Raw genomic sequence first — 23259 nt, 5'->3', positions numbered from 1 at the left:
TTATTTTCAGGGAGCTCTGCTGGCAACAGACTCCCTGCATCGAGGGACTGAGGGGAGAGAAGCAGCCCTACTCTGAGTGCAGGTCCTGCTTCTTAGGCTACTGGACACCATTAGCTCCAGAGGGATTGGTACGCAGGATCTCACCCTAGCCGTCCGTCCCAGAGCCGCACCGCCGTCCCCCTCGCAGAGCCGGAAGATAGAAGCCGGGTGAGTATGAGAAGAAAAGAAGACTTCAGAGGCGGCAGAAGACTTCATGATCTTCACTGAGGTAACGCACAGCACTGCAGCTGTGCGCCATTGCTCCCACACACCTCACATACTCCGGTCACTGTAAGGGTGTAGGGCGCAGGGGGGGGGCGCCCTGGGCAGCAATATAAACCTCTTATTTGGCAAAAGGAGCATATATACAGCTGGACACTGTATATATGCAGGAGCCCCCGCCAATTTGACACTTTTAGCGGGACAGAAGCCCGCCGTCGAGGGGGCGGGGCTTCTCCCTCAGCACTCACCAGCGTCATGTTTTTCTCCACAGCACCGCTGAGAGGAAGCTCCCCGGACTCTCCCCTGCTTATACCATGGTAGAAGAGAGGGTTTTAAAGAAGAGGGGGGGCACATAATTCGGCGCAGATAATAACAGCGCTACTGGGTAAACATTAAATTGCGGTGTTTTTTCCTGGGTCATATAGCGCTGGGGTGTGTGCTGGCATACTCTCTCTCTGTCTCTCCAAAGGGCCTTGTGGGGGAATTATCTTCAGATGAGCATTCCCTGAGTGTGTGGTGTGTCGGTACGTGTGTGTCGACATGTCTGAGGTAAAAGGCTCTCCTAAGGAGGAGATGGAGCAAATGTGTGTGTGAGTGGTGTCTCCGTCGACAACGCCGACACCTGATTGGATATGTGAAATTAAGTGCTAAGGTAAATTTATTGCACAAAAGATTAGAGAACAGACAGTGAATCTACGCATGTCTGTCCCTATGTCGCAGAGACCTTCAGAGTCTCACAACGCTCACTATCCAAAATAATAGGCACTGATATCGACACGGAGTCTCACTCCAGTGTCGACTACGATAATGCAAAGTTACAGCCAAAACTGGCAGAAAAGTATTCAATATATTATTATTGTAATAAAAGATGTTTTGCATATCACTGATGACTCATCTGTCCCTGACACGAGGGTACACATGTTTAAGGGAAAGAAAGCTGAGGTAAATTTCCCTCCTCTCATGAAGAAAAAGAGCGGGAATCTCCAGACAAGAGACTGCAGATTCCCACAAAGAATTCTCAGGGAGTATCCTTTCCCTACTAGGGCCAGGATATGATGGGAATCTTCCCCTAGGGTGGACAAAGCTTTGTCACGTTTACCCAAAAGGTAGCGCTGACTTAACAGCTATCCTCAGGGATCCTGCAGATAGCATGCAGTAAAAGTACTTTGACGCCCATTTACACACATTCTGGTACACTACTCAGACCGGCGATTGTGTCGGCATGGGTTTATAGCGCTGTAGCAGCGTGGACAGATACCTTTATCAGCGGAGATTGAAACCCTAGATAAGGATACCATGTTATTGACCCTAGTATATGTAGTATATATATATATATATATATATAAAAGATGCTGTCTTATATATATATATATATATATATATATATATAAAACATGCCCAAAGAGACATTAGTCTACTGGGTTCTAGAGTCAACGTTATGTCGATTTCTGCTAGACGTGTCCTGTGGAACATGCAATGGACAGGTGATGCCGACTAAAAGAGGCATATGGAAGGTTAACCTTACAAGGCTGAGGAATTGTGTGGAGAAGGGCTCTCGGTCCTGGTCTCCACAGCTATAGCTGGTAATTCTGATCTTTTGCCTTATATTCCCGCACAGCCTAAGAAAGCACGACATTATCAAATGCAGTCCTTTCGGTCGCAGAATAACAAGAAAGTACGTAACAAGAAAGTACGAGGAGCGTCCTTTCTTACCAGACGTAAGGGCACAGCTAGTTCCCAGGAACAGAAGTCCTCCCCGGCCTCTACTACATCCACCGCATGACGCTGGAGCTCCGCTAAGGGAGTCCGTCCCAGTGGGAGCACGTCTTCGACTCTTCAGCCACATCTGAGTTCACTGACAGGTGGATCCCGGGGCAATAAAAATTGTTTCTCAGGGTTACAAGCTGGAATTCGAAAGGTGCCTCCTCGCCGGTTTTTCCTTATCGGACCTACCGGCTTCTCCCCCAGAAATGGAGATAATATTAAATACAATTCACACATTGTATCACCAACAGGTGGTGCTCAAGGTTCCCCTCCTGCAACAAGGAAGGCGATATGACTCAACCTTGGCTGTGGTCCCGAAACCGTACGGTTCGGTCAGACCTATTTTAAAATTAAAATCTCTGAACCTATACGGGAAAAGGTTCAAATTTAAAGTGGGATCATCGCCAGCCTGGAAGGGGGGATTTGATGGTGTATCTAGACATAAAGGCTGCATACCTTCATGTTCCCATTTATCCACCCCATCAGGCGTACCTGACAATTGCGGTACAGGATTGTCATTACCAATATCAGGGTAATTGGCGGAAATAATGGTACTCCTACGCAAGCAAGGAGTCACAGTTATCCCATACTTGGACGATCTCCATATAAGGGCGAGATCAAAAGAGCAGTTGTTGAACAGCGTGTCACTTTCGCTGAAGGTGTCACAGCAACACGGCTGGATTCTCAATTTCCCGAGGTCACAGTTGGTTCCTATAACTCGTCTGCCCTTCTTGGGTATGATTCTGGATACAGACCAGAAATGGGTTTACCTTCAGATAGAGAAGGCCCAGGAACTCATGACTCTAGTCAGGGACCTATTGAAACCAAGACAGGTGTCAGTGCATCACTGCACTCGAGTCCTGGGAAAAACATTCCCTTCGGCAGGTTCCATGCGAGGACTTCAAATGGGACCTACTGGACAAGTGGTCCGGGTCACATCTACAGATTCATCAGTTGATCACCCTATCCCCCAGGGCCAGGGTGTCTCTCCTGTGGTGGCTGCAGAGTGCTCACCTTCTAGAGGGCCGCAGATTCGGCATTCAGGACTGGATCCTGGTGACCACGGACGCGAGCCTCCGAGGCTGGGGAGCAGTCACACAGGGAAGAAATTTCCAAGGTCTTTGGTCAAGTCAAGAGTCTTGTCTTCACATCAACATATTGGAACTAAGGGCCATATACAATGCCCTACGTTAAGCGGAGACCTTTCTTCGCGACCAACCGGTTCTGATCCAGTCAGACAACGTCACCGCAGTAGCTCATGTAAACCGCCAAGGCGGCACAAGGAGCAGGGTGGCGATGGCGGAAGCCACCAGAATTCTTTGCTGGGCGGAGAATCATGTAAGAGCACTGTCAACAGTGTTCATTCCGGAAGTGAACAACTGGGAAGCAGACTTCCTCACCAGACCTATGTCCTGGAGAGTGGAGACTTCATCAGGAAGTCTTCGCACAGATTGCAGTTCGGTGGGGACTGCCACAGATAGACATGATGGCGTCCCGCCTCAACAAAAAGCTGCAGAGTTATTGCGCCTGGTCAAGAGACCCTCAGGCAGTAGCGGTAGACGCCCTAGTGACACCGTGGGTGTTCCAGTCAGTCTATGTATTTCCTCCTCGTCTTCTCATACCCAAGGGTTGAGAATAATAAGAAAAAGGAGGAGTGAGAACAATCCTCATTGTTCCAGATTGGCCACGAAGGATCTGGTATCCGGATCTGCAGGAAATGCTTACAGAAGATCCGTGGCCTCTTCCTCTAAGGCAGGACCTGTTGCAACAGGGCCCATGTCTGTTCCAAGACTTACCGTGGCTGCGTTTGACGGCATGGCGGTTGAACGCCGGATCCTAGCGGAAAAAGGCATTCTGGATGAGGTCATTCCTACACTGACCAAGGCTAGGAAGGACGTGACATCTAAACATTATCACCGTATATGGCGAAAATATGTTTCTTGGTGTGAGGCCAGGAATGCTCCTACTTAAGAATTCCATCTGGGCCGTTTCCTTCACTTCCTACAAACTGGAGTGAATTTGGGCCTAAAACTTAGGCTCCATTAAGGTTCAGATTTCGGCCCTATCCATTTTCTTTCAAAAAGAATTGGCTTCTCTCCCAGAAGTTCAGACTTTTGTGAAGGGAGTGCTGCATTTTCAGCCTCCTTTTGTACCTCTGGTGGAGCCCTGGGACCTTAACGTGGTGTTAAGTTTCCTTAAGTCACACTGGTTTGAACCACCTAAAACAGTAGAGTTAAAATATCTCACTTGGAAGGTGGTCATGTTATTAGCCTTGGCTTCGGCTAGGCAAGTGTCGGAATTGGTGGCTTTGTCTCATAAAAGCCCTATCTGGTTTTCCATGTCGATAGAGCGGAGTTGCGGACACGTCCTCAATTCCTGCCTAAGGTGGTATCCTTTCATATGAACCAGCCTATTGTGGTGCCTGTGGCTACGCGTGACTTGGAGGACTCCAAGTCCCTGGTTGTGGTCAGGGCTTTGAAAAATTACGTAGCCAGAACGGCTAGAGTCAGAAAAACAGAATCACTGTTTGTCCTGTATGCTGCCAACAAGCTTGGCGCTCCTGCTTCAAAGCAGACTATTGCCCGCTGGATTTGTAACACCATTCAGCAGGCTCATTCTACGGCTGGATTGCCGTTGCCTAAATCGGTTAGGGCCCATTCCACTAGGAAGGTGGGCTCTTCTTGGGCGGCTGCCCGAGGGGTCTCGGCATTACAGTTGTGCCGAGCTGCTACTTGGTCAGGTTCAAACACTTTTGCTAAGTTCTACAAGTTTGATACCCTGGCTGAGGAGGACCTCTTGTTTGCTCAATCGGTGCTGCAGAGTCATCCGCACTCTCCCGCCCGTTTGGGAGCTTTGGTATAATCCCCTTACGGAATCCCAGGCATCCTCTAGGACGTTAGAGAAAATAAGATTTTAAACCTACCGGCAAATCTTTTTCTCGTAGTCCGTAGAGGATGCTGGGCGCCCGTCCCAAGTGCGGACTACTTCTGCAATACTTGTATATAGTTATTGCTTCAATAAGGGTTATGTTATAGTTGCATCGGTCCTGAACTGATGATATGTTGGTTTCATACTGTTAACTGGGTAGTTATCACAAGTTATACGGTGTGATTGGTGTGGCTGGTATGAATCTTGCCCTTGGATTAACAAAATCCTTTCCTCATACTGTCCATCTCCTCTGGGCACAGTTTCTCTAACTGAGGTCTGGAGGAGGGGCATAGAGGGAGGAGCCAGTGCACATCCAGGTCTAAAGACTTTCTTAAAGTGCCCATGTCTCCTGCAGAGCCCGTCTATCCCCATGGTCCTTACGGAGTCCCCAGCATCCTCTACGGACTACGAGAAAAAGATTTACCGGTAGGTTTAAAATCTTATTTTTTTGGGGTGGCGTTTACTCCGTAAAGTAACCGGGAACCCCAATTAGTGCACTGCGTCCCATCGTATGGCTTGCTTTGCTTGTTTACTATACCCAATTGTAGTCCACGTAAATCGTAAAGTATGGAAAAAAAACTAAAAAAAAAAATGAAACAAATTGTTAAAAAGTCATGTTGAAATTTTCCTGTGTCGACCATTGACATGACAACCTAACCACGTCAACCTAATGCCTGTCAACCATTGACATGTGAACCTTTTATTCATGTTCACATTTTAAGTTTTTTAACCAGGTTGACCTAATGCCTGTCGACCATTAGTTAGTCGACCTATTGACTGTCGACCTTATCCATGTTGACCTAGCATCCAGGTACCCGTCTGGCCAATGTCTGTAAATGTGTTTTGGTGGTTGAGCATTTAAGACTATCAAAATGTAAAAAAGCATAATAAACAAAAAAATACCCAAATGTGTGCACCAGTCCATAATAGTGCCACAAGTGTGCGCACTACAAGTGTTGCCACTGTTCTAACATAAATGAATTATCGTGCCACTGTCCTAAATTAAAGAACCCCATTTTCAAGTTGATTGATTGGCACCACCCCCTGTAATATATAAAATCCATATTATCAACGCTAAAAGTTTGAACAGAACTATTGATTCTCGCAGCAGTTTGTAAATAAATGAGTGCCCCCTAGTATCAAATAATAAATTAATGCTGCTTTACTTAATAAATTACTATGGGCTCTGTGATTTATAATGAAATGATGCCTCCCTAGCGCTAACCTTATTTTTTTATTTTCTTATTTTTTTGTCTAAATGTAATTCAATGTGAAAATGGTAAATCCATAGGGGAATTAAATCTAAAAAACAAAACAAATAAAAAAACCTTGCGGACCAAACGGATAGTTCCCGCGGAACACCCAAAGTGAAATGAGTTAATCTCCTGTGTATAAAAGTCTGTATTTCAGTGTAACATGATGTGCTTTGATGTGAGGTTTTGCCTTTCTTAAACCGCATGGTCTACAAACGTCACATCAAAGCGCCATAAAAAACAGGCGGTTCGGCAAAACCACCCCTTGGTAAATCTCCCCCTGCCTCTGCTACGTGTGTAGGATTTTGGTGGAAGACAATCTTTTCCATTAATTCGAAAGCCTGTCTCTCCCAATGAAACCCTTCAGCCTGGTTCCCTCAACCACCAGACTAACTGCAGTGCCGTGGGTGGCCAAAGGAGGACAACCATACAGAGCAAAGCCACACCTACTTGTGTCATGTGAATAATTCTTATAGGTTATCATGATGCAAATGTAAACAAGCCAGCGATGAAACAACACATCAAATTATTAGGTTCACCTCATGCAAGTGTCTTTATTACTTTGTTTTTTTGTAATTGGAACCTCTGATCACAGTAGTTCAGGGTTAACCGTGAGCAAGCAGAGGTGTCGGGAAGGTCCCAGGAGCAGTGCTGTGATGGTTGCAGCCGGCACAGAGATTACCCGTCCTGGCTTGGCAGAGCCCGCTTACATTCATTCACAGATACAGTGCATCTGTGTCCAATCATCCCCCTGCCTCCTGCCGCTCGCACACTTCCAAAGAAAGCAAATTAACAAGCTGCCGGAGCAGTTATGGGAAGCCGGAAAGATTATGCTCACATACCTGCTGATGAGAGTGAAGCCTCTAGGCTGACAACAGCCTTGGTAATCATCTGGATGGTTTGCAGACCTACCAGTCTGTTGTGTGTTTTATTTTTTAAGTCCCCTGGGCCTGTGTCAGCCAGCTGGGAAAGGGTTAAGTGCGTCTGAGGATCAACACCTTACAGCCACAGTATAAATAGAAAGCTGCGCAAACTCTGGCAATGTTTCTGTTCCCACAAGTCCCCGCAGCCCCTAGATCACACAGATCCACTCGGCAGATGTGACGGAGGGTGTCAAAAAAACACGCCGCGTATCTAATCTACCTTACACATGGACTCAGAACTGGAAGTGTACTGTAGCGTTATCAGTCAGTAGGGAAATATCACTAATTCCCAGAGACATCAGAGTAAATGATTTTGCTGTACACTTCAGTCTTATTTCTGCACCCTTTTGTTCCACGCTCCTGCTCCGTAGAAGAATGTTCAAATGTTTTGAAACATTCACAAATGTTCTGACCGTGCTCCTGTGAGTAATCTAGTCATAAAACAATGACTTTTAGGAATCAGCCGCTACGGGCTGCAAGAAAACAATATAAATAAATATACACACATACGTACATGTGGCACAAATAATTTAGAATCTGTAAAATTCACAAAATTATTTGTTAATGCTTTCCATACGATCATAGAATTTAATTACGTTTGACTACTTTATGCCGTCCAGTGGGCTGGACAAGATGCATCATAGTGCTTACTACTGCAGATGACATAAAAGTATGCAATAGGGTAGAGGATTGATTGAGGATCTGTGTAGACTAGAGGAATGGGCAAGAGAGTGGCAACTACAGTTTAATGCCCAAAAAAATGCAATATCGTGCACATGGGTTTCAAAAACCCAAAGGTTAAATATTGTATTAGTGGCACTATAATAGAAACTACTCAGGAGGAAAGGAATATAGGAGATTTCACTATATCAGGTGACTTGAAGGCAGGTAAGCAATGTAACAAAGCAATGAGGAAGGCGAGTCAGATGCTTGATTGCATAGGGTAAGGTATCAGCAGCAGAAAGGAAGAAGTAAAAATGCCACTGTATCTGTCATTGGTACGGCCCAGGGCATCTGCACATGTGTGGTCACACTGACAACCATGCACATCGCCCATTTCCAGTGGAAATCTGCCGAAACTACATAACCAATCTGTATCCCATAGGCTACAATGTGCTACCGCAACCTGAAGAATGGCGGTAGCTGCTGAGGCCAATATCGGGAATGCTTCGTATTCCAGATACTGGTAAATAGGGCAACACCGCATTCCCCACAGAAACCTATAGGGTCATGTGGCTGCCGGCGGGAATGGAGAGATTGCAGCAGTTATCCTTGCATTTGGGGGATTCTTAATATTTGCGCTAACCTCCTAAAAAAGAGCGTTTTAGGGGAAATAGCCACAAATATTGTTTGATAAGTAGGCCCCTAAATGCTTAACCATCTATGTGGATGTGTGCTGTGCGATTATACGTCAGGGTAGTGTGCGACCATCCACTTTAACTGCATGCTGTTTATATCCTTTTTTTTTTTTACTTCCAGGGTCAAAAAGGTGATCCTGGCATCTCTCCAGGGAAAGCTTTGAATGGACTGAAGGTATTCCTCATTAAGATATCTCTTTTCTTGGCCTATGCTTGCGGAAAATGATGTCATTTCCTGTGTATGTGAGGGCAGGATGGATTTCCCTCCTGTTACCTCATAGTATGACGTTTATGATTTTAGTACTAATGCAGCACTTATTATGGAACAGGTTTTGTCAGTAAAAGCATAGATATCCCCCCTCATTATAGGTTGAATATTATACGGTTATTATATAGCGCACAATCGCACATGTATTACGCAGTACTTTTTCCAGAGAATATTCCCGTTATTCACAGCAGTCCCTTTCTCACCAGTGAAACCAGTTTAACAATTAGAACAAGTCTGTTTTGAGGCTTAAATCTGTCCCTCCTTTGCTACCTCCTCCTCCTCCAGTTTGATACCCCGTCAGCGCCGTGACATATTGTTTTCTGCTTGTGAGATATGACTCACTAATTTCTTTCATGTTGGTTGTTAAATAATAATGGGACATAAGTCTTGTGCCTGTTACAATGAGCACTGTTCCTACCAGTGACTTCCTGCAGGGCACTTCATGCCAGTGTGTAGACCAGACCTGCTAACATTAGTTATAGTGGCGGAGCTTTGGCGTTAATTGCTGGCATAGCTATAGGAAAGACCAGTCAAGGGTAGCAGGTCCTGGGTCTTTCTGGCGCTGCAAGGAAATTACTTTTTTTTTTTCTTCTGTTTCTGCTCTAGGGAGACCCTGGTTTGGCTGGTCTGACGGGCGTTCCTGGCCCTCTGGGTCGGAAGGTGAGTCCATTTCTTTGTATGATTTGATATTGAAGAGTGCAGGTGAGTTTAGCAGACAGGTAGCACACTCCGTCATCTATCAAAGGAACACCTTAGTCTCGCACAAAACTAATAATGCGAGGAAAGTAGGAAGCATATGGGATTTACCACAGTCTGGTTGTTTTGGCAGGATGGATGTTGTCTCATTCTGCCTACCTAGGGAAATTACTGGATATATATTTGTTCCAACCTCTACATGGTGTCTGTATGGGAAGCGGTCACCATACCGCTAGTCTGGACCCTGGAAGTCACAATGCCGACGCTGGAATCCCGACCAGCAGGGAAATACCGATGCCGGAATCCCGGGGCCACAGGCTTTCCTCCCTCTATGGGTGTTCACGACACCCATAGAGGGAGAATAAATCCTGTGGCGAGCATAGGGAGCTCCCATGCCCGCAGCTTGGAGAGCGCAGTGATCCCGCAAAGGGCTTGCTAGCGCTCGCCCCGCTGCTGGCATACCCGTGGTCGGGATCCTGCTGTCTGTATACTTTTAGGTACTGATCCCGTCTGTATGCCCACATGATAGTTGCACGTCTTTAGCACAGCTGATCCCAGATCGGAGGGGGGCGAGCCAAAAGTAGGGTGCTGGTAATCCAAATACAGCTATTGTGCCAGCGTTATCAGAAACACCTTCTGTGTACATTTATAGAAAAGAAAAACACGGACACTTGCCAGACTCTACCAAGATCAGTTTCTGTAATGTTAATCCATCATAATGAATGAACATTGGAATAAAACTTGGGATAGAAGTCCTGTTGGATAACTGTACTACTTATATATTGCATTTTTTGGGATCTGAATTCAGTTTTTGTGAATCGTAAGAAACCTGGAACCACTTGGCAGACAAGTACCATACACTTCCATTACATTACTCTCTCTGTTGATTTGCCGGCTGTGATTCTCTTGTATAACTCACTCTGAGTATAACCCGGCCTGTTTTCATCCAAAGCACGGGTCCCATCCACTAGCGAGACATCGATCAACTTGAAAGTGTTTTGTTATAGGTCAGGAAAAAGCAAAACAGACTCTGATGTCAGGATCTCCTTGTGCAAGGTTTACGTTTATATCCTGGATCATTTATTGACCTAGAGCACGTGCAGTAATACATAGCAGACCTTTGCCTTCAGCGTCTGACATGCGCTAGATAAATCAGGGCTGAGGCTTAGCATGCAGGCCAAATTGTACAGATCAGATTGCAGTGATCCATCATGAGTGGAAATTGGCTGCACACGCTAACCTCTTACATAAGGGGGAACCTTCAACTTCACACGTGCCAGTGGGGGGGTCTTGTGCCAACCTGCTGCATCCAGTCCATTCAGATACTGCGGACTGTTGGCTTTGCGTTCCCTTACAGTCCATTTTATGTTCTTAAGCCACTAAATCGGTTTTATTTTTTAGTCTGGGCACTGACGCAATAAGCGTTATCTACCATACAGCGTATGCGCAAAAGTAAACTTGCGCTTTTTGGCATACCTACAATCGACTCTGGAGTCGGACCAATCTATGCTGTTCTCACTTCTTGTGAAATGGGCTGAAACTGGGCGACAACACGCGAAAGCTCTGTCATGTGGGCGTGTCGTAAAGCTTCGTGCGACTCTGAGTTGTGCGTATGGAGAAGGGAAGCCTGTATCTGACGGATGGCACCTGGCATGGGGGCTGCTGCAGGTGCTACTACTAATGAGGACATTTGCGGCGATCGGAGTAAAACCAGCGAACGGTGCAGCTTCCGGTTGAAGACGCAAGGATTCTCACCTTAGCTGCACCAAAACACGTATTAACATGTCAGGCTTCTGTGGCTTCCTGCAAAAACAGTCCCATTGCGTCCGACTCCGAGTCAGCACTTTAGTATGCTGCATATTGCAGAAAGGATTTTTAATACTTAATTGCATCGTCTGGTATTTATTGCATCCAGCCAGTGTCCTGGTGGCAGAGATGGATTTTATACTATACACTATAAGGGCTCTTCATTAATAATAGCGTAATGTGACACTGCTACATATAAAAGCAATGTGTGTTTTCTGAAAGGGCACCTTGAAATGATGTGCATGTGCAAAATGGAGCTAACGTCTGAATTCATTTTCAATAACATATGTTGTGTAGCAGAGAAGTTTCCAGTGGAAATTAATGTCAGAAATAGATATTGGATACTTTCACTGTTTCATAAAAATTAAAAAGGAATCCTTCATATGCGAATAAGGCTGGGGTCGACAAACCTAAACACATCGAGTCTTAAAGCATATAGGGGGTCATTCCGAGTTGATCACTCGCTAGCTAGTTTTAGCAGCCGTGCAAGCGCTATGCCGCCGCCCACTGGGGAGTGTATTTTAGCTTAGCAGAAGTGCGAACGCATGTGCAGCCGAGATCTGCAAAAACAGTTTGTGCAGTTTCTGAGTAGCTCTGAACTTACTCACGTCAGCGTATTCGTGTCCGGATTTGATGTCATACACACGCCCAGCAAACGCACAGCCACACCTGCGTTTTTGCAAACACTCCCTGAAAACAGTCAGTTGACACCCAGAAACGCCCCCTTCCTGTCAATCTGCTTGCGTCCGCCAGTGTGACTGAAAACTTTGCAAGAACCTGTGCACAACCACAACGGGCTTTGTACCCGTACGTCACGCGTGCGCAGAAATGCCGATGTTTAGCCTGATCACTGCGCTAGCGATCAACTCGGAATAACCCCCATAGTGTCCCCCAGTGGCCAAATAATCATGAAAAATTATTATTATTATTTTATAATTGGCTTTAAAAACAAACGTTTAGTCAGAACGTGAGCTCTATGGAAAAACCCCCTGCATATGTCATTAGAATTCCGCACATCTAACCACATGCCCCTTGCATGTTCGTAAGATCCCCCTCATATGTGGTCAGAACTCCCTACATGCCCCTTAAATCTACCCACATACCCATCACACCTTAACCTCTCAACACAAGTTACCAGGATTCAGTAATACTGAGCAGGGAACTTTGGGGGTCATTCAGATCTGATCAGGTCCTAACAGTGCATGTGTCAATACGCACTGCGCGTCAGACAGCTGCAACGAGCATTGCCGGTCAGCGACGGGATGGCGCGAAGGATCCATTTGCTCGGACGTACGCAAGGTGAGACCATTTGTGGGTGGCAACTGACCGTTTACAGGGAGAGTCCGGAAAAACGCAGGCGCGTCCAAGCATTTTGAGGCAGGGTGTCTGACGTCAGCTCCGGGCACCGATCAGCAGGAATCAGTCGCACTGGAAGAGTAAGGCCTGGGCCGCGCACTGACTGCACAAAGTGATTTTTGTACAGCTCTGCAACACATAGGAACACTTGCACAGCGAAAAAACACTCCCCCTGTAGGCGGTGACTATCTGATTGCAGGACAGCAGAAAAATGCAGCCCAGCGATCTGATCTGAATGACCCCTTTGTGACAGCTGATACACTAACATCGAGAGCACTGCACCACGGCCGATTCCGGAGCAGTGTCTGTTAGCTTCTGCGAATGTGACGTTTGTGCCATCATGACCCCCACCCACATGTGGCCACATGCCGGTCAGTGGGGTAAGAGAAATGCTTCTACGTAATAAGGACTCTGAGCTGTGGCTTGGGGCTTAGCCAGACCCTATCATTAAGTTCCCATGTCTAAAAACTTAGTGGACTGTACTCTTTGATCCCTCAAATAGGATCTTTGAATTTAAGACCTTGAGCAGAAGCCAGGTGCACAAAGAACTGGTGAAGGTCTGGTCTAATGAGTTAACTCTTCCACGACTTTGGGATGCTGAGTTTTGTTAGTTATTGCTGATAAGGGATGGTATTGTGCCCAGATTTTACAGGATCACTAAACGACCAAATTAACATTTTCAGATAGGAGCCCTGGTTCAGAGGCGGATGCAAATGCGAAAATATGCAAGATCCGCAGGAGGCGTCTTATTGAAAAAAGCCAATTTTTGGCTTCTCTGATATGGCGTCTGCATTCAAAGATGCAGTATCGGATCAACATCGTGACAATCAGTCGCAGCATCAGAGTTCTGAGTAACCATCAGGTTTCTTAGAATGTCTGCCAAAACTACGCTGCCGGGGCCCCTGGCTTTGGCATGCCCATATCTCCTCTCTGAAACGCCTGCAGCATGTCAATAATGCTGTGGTGTCCAGGGCACTGCAACCAGAGTTGCAGTAACACTGCAGCACATGTACACTGTATCCCCAGCAGGTGCAGTCCCAAAGCCATCAGTCTTTTGCCACCGAATAGGGACTGTGTGCGGGCCTGAATCAGGTCTACTATTCTGTTATCACCTGGCAGTATGTGAAGTATTCCCTCCTTAATTATAGACAGCTGACGGAAGGCGTCTTAATGGGATCTGATATCGGTCAGAAAGCAGAGTCTGCAGTCACTTAAGTGGCTGTGACATCACTGGCCCCACCTCTGAGTATAAATCTACCAATCTGCACAAAATATTGCTATATTGGCAGCCAGTATATATGTATATATAATGTTGCAAAAATGCACCACATTAGGACAAACCAGCTTGGAGTTGGCACAGAATTGAAGCTAATTTTTTGGAATATAAATGGCTGCTCATCCTTCTGCAGTGCAGGGAAAGGGTTCCTCTTCCGTTCTCTCATTTGGCATGTGAAATCCACTTCCAATTTTGCCGGGCCACATAGCAAAATTCTGGTAGACGCTAGCAATGTGCCCTAGCCTAAATGTGCCATCTGCTGTTCAGAGAGGGCGACCCTCATCTGAACGGCCTGAAAGTGAGCCTACAAAAATGTAGGTGGAAACAAAAAGGTTTTCATCTGTATCCTGTTTTCCTGCTCGCTGCCATTTTTGTTTTTTACAATCCAGTCCAACCAAACCCCCATTATAACATGGTCTTAAAATTTGTTATAGTGGGAGGCCTATAATTTAGGAATAAGAGTGACAAAATGGCCTACAGATTGCTAGTGAATGGATTGACTGCATTATTATTATTAGATTTTATTTATAAGGCGCCAAAAGTGGTCTTAGCGCCGTACATCTGGCAACAGTAGGACAGTACAGTGTACACAGAAGATAACATTACATTACAGTAGTCAGAACATAAATGGAGCACAGGTAACATTTAGCGGGTGGTCTTCAGTATGCCGAATGTCGGGATCCCAGCGCACAGTATACCGGCGCCGGGATCCCGACACCCGGCATACTGACAGCTGTTCTCCCTCGTGGGGGTCCACGACCCCCCTGGAGGGAGAAAAAATAGCGTGGCGCGCGTAGCGTGCCACCGTGCCCGCAGCATGGCGAGCGCAGCGAGCCCGCAAGGGGCTCCTTTGCGCTCGCCACACTGTCGGTATGCCGGCGGTCGGGCTCCCAGCGCCGGTATGCTGGTCGTCGGGAGCCCGGCCGCCGGCATACCGTACTACACCCACATTTAGCACCACAATTCTGGGAAGCAAGCTGAGCGAGGAAGTAATCAGCAAAGGGTGGAACCTGTCTCTAATAGTGACGACGCGACTAGCAGGAGTAGAGACCGCTGGAAGAGACAGACAGTGATGACCGAGAGGAATTCTGGGCTAAATGGCCACTAAGTAGGTGAAGGCTGTCAATGAAGTGCTAAAGAAGAGGGTTTGTAGAACAGGAGGGAGGAGGACCCTGCTCCTAGGAGCTTACAATCTACAAGAGCGGGGAAACTACAGATAGCATGAGCATGTGGTTAGGGACCTTAGGACATTAAGTAGGCGAGGTAGGATGGTGGGGTGAGCATCGATTATCCTGAATATTGCTTCATCCCACAAAATGGCTGACTCCACTGAGTCCCTTAGTGATGTCCCTGGTTCCCAGTGAATAGGGCCAGTCTTAGGAATGGTTAACCCCACCAAATAGCTGACTCCACAGTGTGTAGGCAGTGCTACTATACTCTAGTTGTATTTTAACACACATTCTGTTACTCTCTAACCTTATATTTGGCGATATTAAATACAAAGGGTGAAATTGAAATGATATAATAATATTATTATTATTATTATTATTATATATCGCACAATCTCCTGACTAAAGTGGCGGGAGTTCGCGGGGCCATATTCAATTGTCCCCCGTTATTGACCCTATCGCACCCATAGCAGTCAGGTTTAGCCGCATAAAGCAGCTAAATCTGACCAAAGTCATGGGCGCGATCGCGAAAAGTCCCGATTGGGCGCCCACAAGAAGCATCATGTAGATTTAGTGTATTCATTCTGTTAACTCCCCCTGACAAGAGATAATAACATAAGAGGTATCTGAGGGTTCAACAACTGCTCAGTTGAGGGTATAGTTGTAATGTTAATTTGTCAGTGACTGTGAAATTCACCATACTCCATGTCTTTCATTAACGGCAAAGTCACTGATTTTTGATGCAGTTTGATCAGTGGGGATAACAACTTTATACCTATTAGGCATGAATGTCTAGTATGATGTGAATAGTAAAAATAGTAAAAATTCGAATTTTGTCACCCACAAGAGCTAAGCCGGTAGTGAGGACAGATAAATGTTTCAGTATCATTTCTACAACCGCGGCCATTGGTGTAGCCTTATACTGTTCTTTTCCAAGCTTGAGGCATGTACTCTCCTGCACTTGGCAGAGCCCTAGGAAACTCTTGATATATATGTATGCCACAGGCAAACTCTGATCCACATAATTGTGCCAATATCTGATATAACATATAGCTAATATCAAATATACAAGTCCCGTATCCATACACCCAGATTGATAATTGTCATCAGTATCATCGCAGTGCTATGCCAGTTGCATAGTCCTCAATTCTGTCAACGGACGTCCTGTTTCAGCTGGATTGGTATTACATTATCGACATTGAGCATGTCAACATGAAACTGCCAACATTCAGCATTTTGACACAGGTGCTGCAGTGTCGACATGCAGGTTTTATTCTCTTGCTGTCCCTAACACGAACGACAGCGCTAGCCCAATGCCTCCTGGAAATGTTGACGTTTCTGACGGCGATATTCAGTCAGTGTTGACCTTTTGTGGCTGTCGACATGTTAACTGCCCATATAGTGACTGCATCCCGTTAAAGCCCAGTTATACCCCTTGAGCCGCAAGTAGAGATATGACTGAAATGCGTATGTTTAACTGGATCACATGCAGCAAAAACATGCAGGACACATTCGCAGAACTGTCTCACATTCAGCTTTGAGTCAACCCCAATGTACAGTATGAAAACATTTCCAAAATGTGTGCGTCTCCTGGTGGGGATTGCCAAGTCAGTAGTTTTTAGATTTTGTTCTAATTTGTTGACGTACTGTAGAGATGTCTTTCAGATTCACATGTATTGTGGAAGCCTCTGTTACTATATCTCAAACCCCTAACCCATTCACTGGCCAGAACAGAGTTGGCCATTTTGTGGTCTAAGACCATATCTATGAGAATACAGCCAATCAGTTCTCTCATATCAGTGTGGTCAACAGTTCCTAGTGAATTCATTGGCTGCCTTCTCATGAATATTGGTACAGCCCATACTATTCGGTGTACTCTGTGGTCTGACTGTGGAGGTGGAACAACAACTTCCATGACTGTGTGCCGCGTCAGTGCGTATCTATGCAGAGATGACCGAAAATATAATTATGCATCATATGAAATAGTTTTGTTTAGTATATACGTTACATTTTATTTTGTATATGTTATATGTGAATTTTATCCTGGAAAAATAGGGGCAGATGTATTAAGCGTGTAGACGGCATAAGGAAGTGATAAACCAGTGATATGTGCAAGGTTTATCCTAACTGTTAATTTATATATTGGAACTGATTGGCTGGTGCGTTTATCACCTTGCACATATCACTGGTTTATCACTTCCTTATGCCTTCTCCAGGTTAATACATCTGCCCCAGAGTCCTTAGTTGGTATTTCCTATTTATATGACATATATTATTTTTTAGGGACAAAAGGGCTATCCTGGACCCCAAGGTCATCCTGGTGAACAGGTAAGATGTTCTGCCTCTACCTATGAGTCACCGGTGACACCTTTTGTTTTTCAGCAGTTTAATAAATACGAATTCATTTAAGTTCTAAATAAAATTAGAAATAAACTTTATTTATAACTGTACCTGGAGGACGTTTTGTCTCTCTGGTTGGATTATGGTTGAAAATGTTTTTAGGGCATGTTATTGATAGCTACTTAATCATTCACAACCATATCGTCTATTCTTACATGTTATATACAGTAAATGATACATGTTCTCCGGCTGATCTCTAATGACGTAACTATGTCCAGGACACGTGTAGATGATCTCGCAGGAGCCTATAATGCGCGGCATCTCGAAGTAACAGAAGTATTCATTTTGCTTCTTATGCTGGAGCCTGTCTGGCCAACCTGTACAGCCAGGATTACTTGCAGAACTATACAAAATAAATGTGTCTTTTAACACGACTTTAGTGAAAATCGACAGCTCTCCGTTTTAATGCCTGGTCCACTCATTAACCCCTGCCGACCTGCTCTGCACTACCGGCCAGTGACGGGATTACCGTTCACACTGTATCCCCCTTGTTTCCCAACCAACCCCGTGTTTGGATAAGTTCGGCTGCACAGGGATGGAAATGAATAGTAGGGTTGTTTCAATAGAGGCCATTGACTCTTTAAAAGCATCTTGGCAGAGAGAGTCGGCCTCAAACCGTTCCATGTGTTACAGATAAAGCCTTAGCTGACACCTTAAAGGAACTCATCTCACTTCATTATTTGTTTAGGAACAAGGATAGTCTGCCGTCACGCAGGCTTCATTAGTGTTGTCAGGATTTAGCGCTAGCGACAGGATTTTTAATCAGCAGCGAGGATTTGATGAGGTGTCTCCATTTATTTTGCAGGGAGAGCATGGACCGGATGGAAGCCCAGGGGCCAAAGGTTATCCTGGCAGGCAGGTGCAGTAAATCTTACCATGCTGTGAGCAGGTTATCTCCATTCAGGGGTCTGGGTGCATAGGCAGAGAATCCTATGCATATCCGCACTCTGGGCTTATTGTGGTTATTTTCTATAGTCTTTAAGGAACACCGTTTTTTTAATGATACATCTTCTGTGCTTTTAAATGTAGGGTAGTGTCTTATAGCCTGCGTAAGTAAAAATGTCTTGATTATTTTACTCTCTGGTTTGGGATTGCTGCGCACGCAGGTCCACTGTCCCAGGATGCATAAACAACATTGAAAGCAAGTTAGCGTTAAGAACGTTCTGCAGCATTTTGACGCGCGAGTCTCCCCCCCCCCCCCCCCCAATGAAAAAAAAATAACACAAAAGCATCACTGGCTCACTCAAAGTATTGTAGCAATATCCAGAAATAACGCGGTGAATCATTGGACAGATGGATGTTCAAGATTTGGCCCCTCTGCCACATAAAAGTGGATCGCGCAGTTTCGGTTTATATCCCTATATCAAGTAACGGCAGATGTCTGTATGAAACAGCATTCAGGCAGGATAGCTGTGTATCCCTCAAGATTACATTTTGCAATCTCACTAGATACTTTCCAGAGCAGATGAGCTCAGATTTCGTACAAGAATCCACTACATTGTCCCCTATATCCTCTTGATTTTATAGTGTATATTCCAGCTTTGAGTATTATGCTGATTTTACATCGGTGTCCCCGCTCATTACTTCTGTAAAAGACGCTTGATGGTGTGTCTGTTTTAGAGTATGACTACAGTATTATTTTACCCTGATTCCGTCGCTAAAATATATTCCCATGGGAATTTAGACAGACAAAGGGATAGTAAATGAATGCGCCTAGTTATACAGCCACATTCACAAAGGAGATTTTGTTTTGTGGGATAATGCTGTGTAATAAAAATATGGAAAGTCACCATTAGCACTATGTGCTCTGATGGAGGTGGGGTGCAGACGGTGATACTACTACAGTACTACAGTCTATACTTTCATGGGCATTCCTTTTGTACACTTTATATTGGGAAAGGCACCTTTTGTAGTCCCATCTTGTAATACAAACCTAAAACACACTATAGTCATAAATCTAACAAAAATGATAGATGTCGCACATCTGCTCACACTCGTGACAAATTTAAGACACACAGAGGCTTATCCAGAATTGCACGCAAATCCATTTTGTACGCCTCTCATCTGTATCCCCATGCAGCTGTATGTAGACATGTTCCGTAGGTGTGTGTATTGATCTCTTGCACTAATGTTAGGGTTGCTTGTGTAAATGCACAGGGATTGTGATGGTGGCTACTTTCACAAGTGGATGCATCTACTGTAAAAGCTGAAAAGCTTTCATGATCTACCAAGTAGGCACATTTGTGCAAGACCTGGCGTGACGTACCAAAACGGGGGAGTGGCCTTGTGGCAAGAGGCATGCAGATTTTCCCGCCAAAATCACACATTGGCCTCCACAGGCAAAAAACATACACATTGGCCCCCACTTTTATAAAGCACATTGTCCCTCACATAAAAAACCCCCATAGACATTGTCACCCAAAGGACAGAAACAAACAAAACAAATCATTGTTTACCACCCCACCCCAAAAATAAAACGTAAATTGCCCCAGCACTCCACAGAAGACTGACCCGTCTGGGAGAGGAGCTCCCAGTACCTCCCTGCCCTCAGTCGTGGGCGGCTCCGGCAGTCCGGCATCAGCCTTAGTGCAGACTCAGGGCACACTACAGACAGGACAACAGGCAGCTGCACTTGCCACAATATCCGCCAGTCTTGAACCGTTCAGGGTCTGGCTGCTGGCTGCTCTGCTCCCCACTTAGGGTATGGCGCCCTTCAGCCAGTCCTGTCCCTGTGCCATGCCTTGATCTGGCTCTCTGGCACTAGCACAATGGAGTCACTTACATGTGACAGCCTCCACCAATAGGAATCAGTCTGATTCCTATCGCTGTCACATTGACAGCCGCAGCTTCAGTTTTGCACAGCTAGACAATAATAGTCAGCGTGAGTCTTATTAGCTGCTGCTGGATGTCCACTGTGATTGACTGGTCAAGTGTCCACTGTAAACTGATCGATTGCAATCAATGCTTTGGCCACCCTTGCTCTATCGCTCAAACAGAAATGCTCCTTATTTGTTGGTACATGTTGAGTATCTCTTATCCAAAATTCTAAATCCCACATTTTTGGGTCCCCTACTGAGATAATAACATATGTATTATATAATTTATAAATATACATATTTATAATATATTTATAAATAATATATATAATACATGTAATATTTATGTCATTATCTCAGTAGGGGACCCAAAAATGTGGGGTTTTGGAATTTTGGATAAGGGATACTCAACCTGTGTTATTTATTCAGGTATGGGTCGTTGGATAGACACAACTTAGGTCGACAGTCATTAGGTCGACCATGGAAGGTCGACAGGGACAATAGGTCGACGTGTTCTAGGTCGACAGGTCAAAAGGTCGACATGGTGTTTGTTTGTTTTTACTGTTTTTGGCTTCGCTTTCTTCGTAAAGTGACGGGGAACCCCAATTAGTACACCGCGTCAGCTCGCCATGCTTCGGGCAAGGTGCCTCGCCAGTCTACCGCTTTCCCTCGGCACAGGTTACCGTTCCAATCATAGTCCACGTGGATCGTTAAGTATGAAAAAATAATGAAAAACTCATGTCGACCTTTTGACCTGTGGACCTATTGTCCATGTCGACCTAATGCATGTCGACCTTCAGTGGTCGACCTAATGACTGTCGACCTACGCTGTGTTGACTTAACTACTGTATCCCATTTATTCTACATTAGATGGACAGTGATTGAGTGAAAGGGAGATTTAGATTTAAGGGAAACCTCTATGTCCAGCCTTGGTACGCCGGATTATGTCCTCCATTCTGTATTAAGAAGGATCCTAACGGTGTCTGTGAGATAGCATGGTGGCTCTGATTCAGATTTGTACACAAACTCGATGGTTTATGTATAAATCCCATGTTTGTGGGTCTGCTGTGCAAACTAGGTCTTGCAATATTGCTCTCAGCCCCCCCCCCCTTAGCTGCAGCATGATTCATATGCTACAACATTTAGGGATCGGGGGTAGCAACCGGGACCGTTCTTTATAATAGGGATGCAGACTTCCTGGACCCGGCTGTCCGACCGATGGTCACAATGGTGATTCGAGGCTCTCTGATCTCGCAGATGCATGCAAGAGGAGTCTTTCTCCTACAGGTGCCTCCTGCTGCATTTGCATTTGATTTGTATGGAATTGCGCAGCCACTTTCCTGGGGCTCTGCAATTCCATACAGATCGTAAGTCAGGCAGAGAGATGTGTTTGTATAGTGCAGTTTTTTCAAATACCCACAGTTCAGGTTTGAAAGTTATCCATGCTTGATCACAGGTGACTTATTTTGTTTCTCATTCATTCTGATTTAACCATCTGTGCCATGGATATTGTAGAAACCTGGACTGCTGGGGGCTGCCATGAGGACTGAGTTTGGGAACCAGTGAGCATTATTTGCCATAACATTATTTGAACTATACCAATGCGTTACAGTTACAATGATGTATACCCAGTTAGGGGACACAGATGTTTAAATGTGATAGCAGATATACTGTATAATACAGTATGTAAGATGACATTTCTCTCTTTGGGGCAGATGTATAAAGCCTGTAGAAGTGATAAAGCAGTGATAAGTGGAAGGTAGTAATGCACCAGCCAATCAGCTCATGACTGTCAATTTACATATTGGAGCTGATTGGCTGGTCGATATCACCTTGCACCTTGCACTGCTTTATCACTTCTCCATGCTTAATACATCTGCCCCTGTATGTCTAAAAGACTGCATACGGGATGCTGTCAATTTACCTACATTCATCAACGTTCAAAATCCGGACAAGGGCCCTCATTCCGAGTTGATCGCTCGCTAGCTGCTTTTAGCAGCAGTGCAAACGCTAGGCCGCCGCCCTCTTGGAGTGTATCTTAGCTTAGCAGAAGTGCGAACGAAAGGATAGCAGAATTGCTCGAAAATCTTTTCCTGCAGTTTCTGAGTAGCTCCAGACATACTCCTAGATTGCGATCACTGCAGACTGTTTGGTTCCTGATTTGACGTAACAAACACGCCCTGCGTTCGGCCAGCCACTCCCCCGTTTCCCCAGCAACTCCTGCGTTTTAGCCTGACACGCCTGCGTTTTTTAGCACACTCCCGCCCAGAAACACCCACTTCCTGTTAATCACACACCGATCAGCAGAGCGACTGAAAAGCGTTGCTCGCCCCTGTGTAAAATTGCTTAGTTTTGTGTGAAATTACTTGGCGCGTGCGCCCTGCGGCCCATACGCGTACGCAGAACAGCCGGTTTTTAGCCTGATCGCTATGCTGCGAAAAACGTCAGCGAGCGATCAACTCGGAATGAGGGCCAAGGTCAATATCCCGACATGGTAAAAATACCGACATTTAAAGTACAGACAAGGTTAAAATACCGGCATTTAAAATGTCAACAGGTCAAAAAGTCAACATGAGTTTTTCATGATTTTTGTGAAACTGGCTTGTTCATACTTTACCATCCCAGTGGACCTGGAGGGGAAATATAATAGTGTGCCGGAAGTGCTCGCCATGCGAGGGGACGCGGTACACTTATACGGTGTCCATGTCAACCTATGTCGACATACACACCAAAAAAGCAATGAAAAACTTGTGATGACTTTTGAACTGTTGATATTTTAAATGTCGGTATTTTGACCTTGTCGGTATTTTAAATGTTCGGATTTTGACCTTGTCAGGATTTTGACCATCGGGATTTTGATTATAGGTATTTCATACTAAACCCCTGCACATAGGGGGTCATTCCGAGTTGATCGCCAGTTGCCGTTGTGCGCAGCGATCAGGCTAAAAATCGGCATTTCTGAGTATGGACCGCAGTGCGCACGGG

At 45.4% G+C, this 23259-nt stretch overlaps 1 protein-coding gene and 1 long non-coding RNA gene across 2 annotated transcripts in view; one reads left to right on the top strand and one right to left on the bottom strand.

Moving 5' to 3' along the window:
- The window catches only part of LOC134948597 (uncharacterized), a 174178-nt gene extending 166985 nt beyond the window's left edge, over positions 1-7193 (bottom strand). Inside the window, exon 1 of the long non-coding RNA XR_010182977.1 lies at positions 7049-7193. This is a non-coding gene — a long non-coding RNA (uncharacterized LOC134948597). The remainder of the gene's footprint in view (positions 1-7048) is intronic.
- COL27A1 (collagen type XXVII alpha 1 chain) overlaps positions 1-23259 on the top strand; it is a 453351-nt gene that overhangs the window by 84326 nt on the left and 345766 nt on the right. The window contains exons 6-9 of the mRNA XM_063936676.1: positions 8609-8662; positions 9362-9415; positions 17342-17386; positions 18264-18317. Coding sequence (XP_063792746.1) covers positions 8609-8662; positions 9362-9415; positions 17342-17386; positions 18264-18317 — 207 coding nt within the window. The remainder of the gene's footprint in view (positions 1-8608; positions 8663-9361; positions 9416-17341; positions 17387-18263; positions 18318-23259) is intronic.

Source organism: Pseudophryne corroboree, chromosome 8, assembly GCF_028390025.1.
Source record: "Pseudophryne corroboree isolate aPseCor3 chromosome 8, aPseCor3.hap2, whole genome shotgun sequence".
Taxonomy (NCBI): domain Eukaryota; kingdom Metazoa; phylum Chordata; class Amphibia; order Anura; family Myobatrachidae; genus Pseudophryne; species Pseudophryne corroboree.
This window is presented reverse-complemented; position numbering and strand designations above follow the sequence as displayed.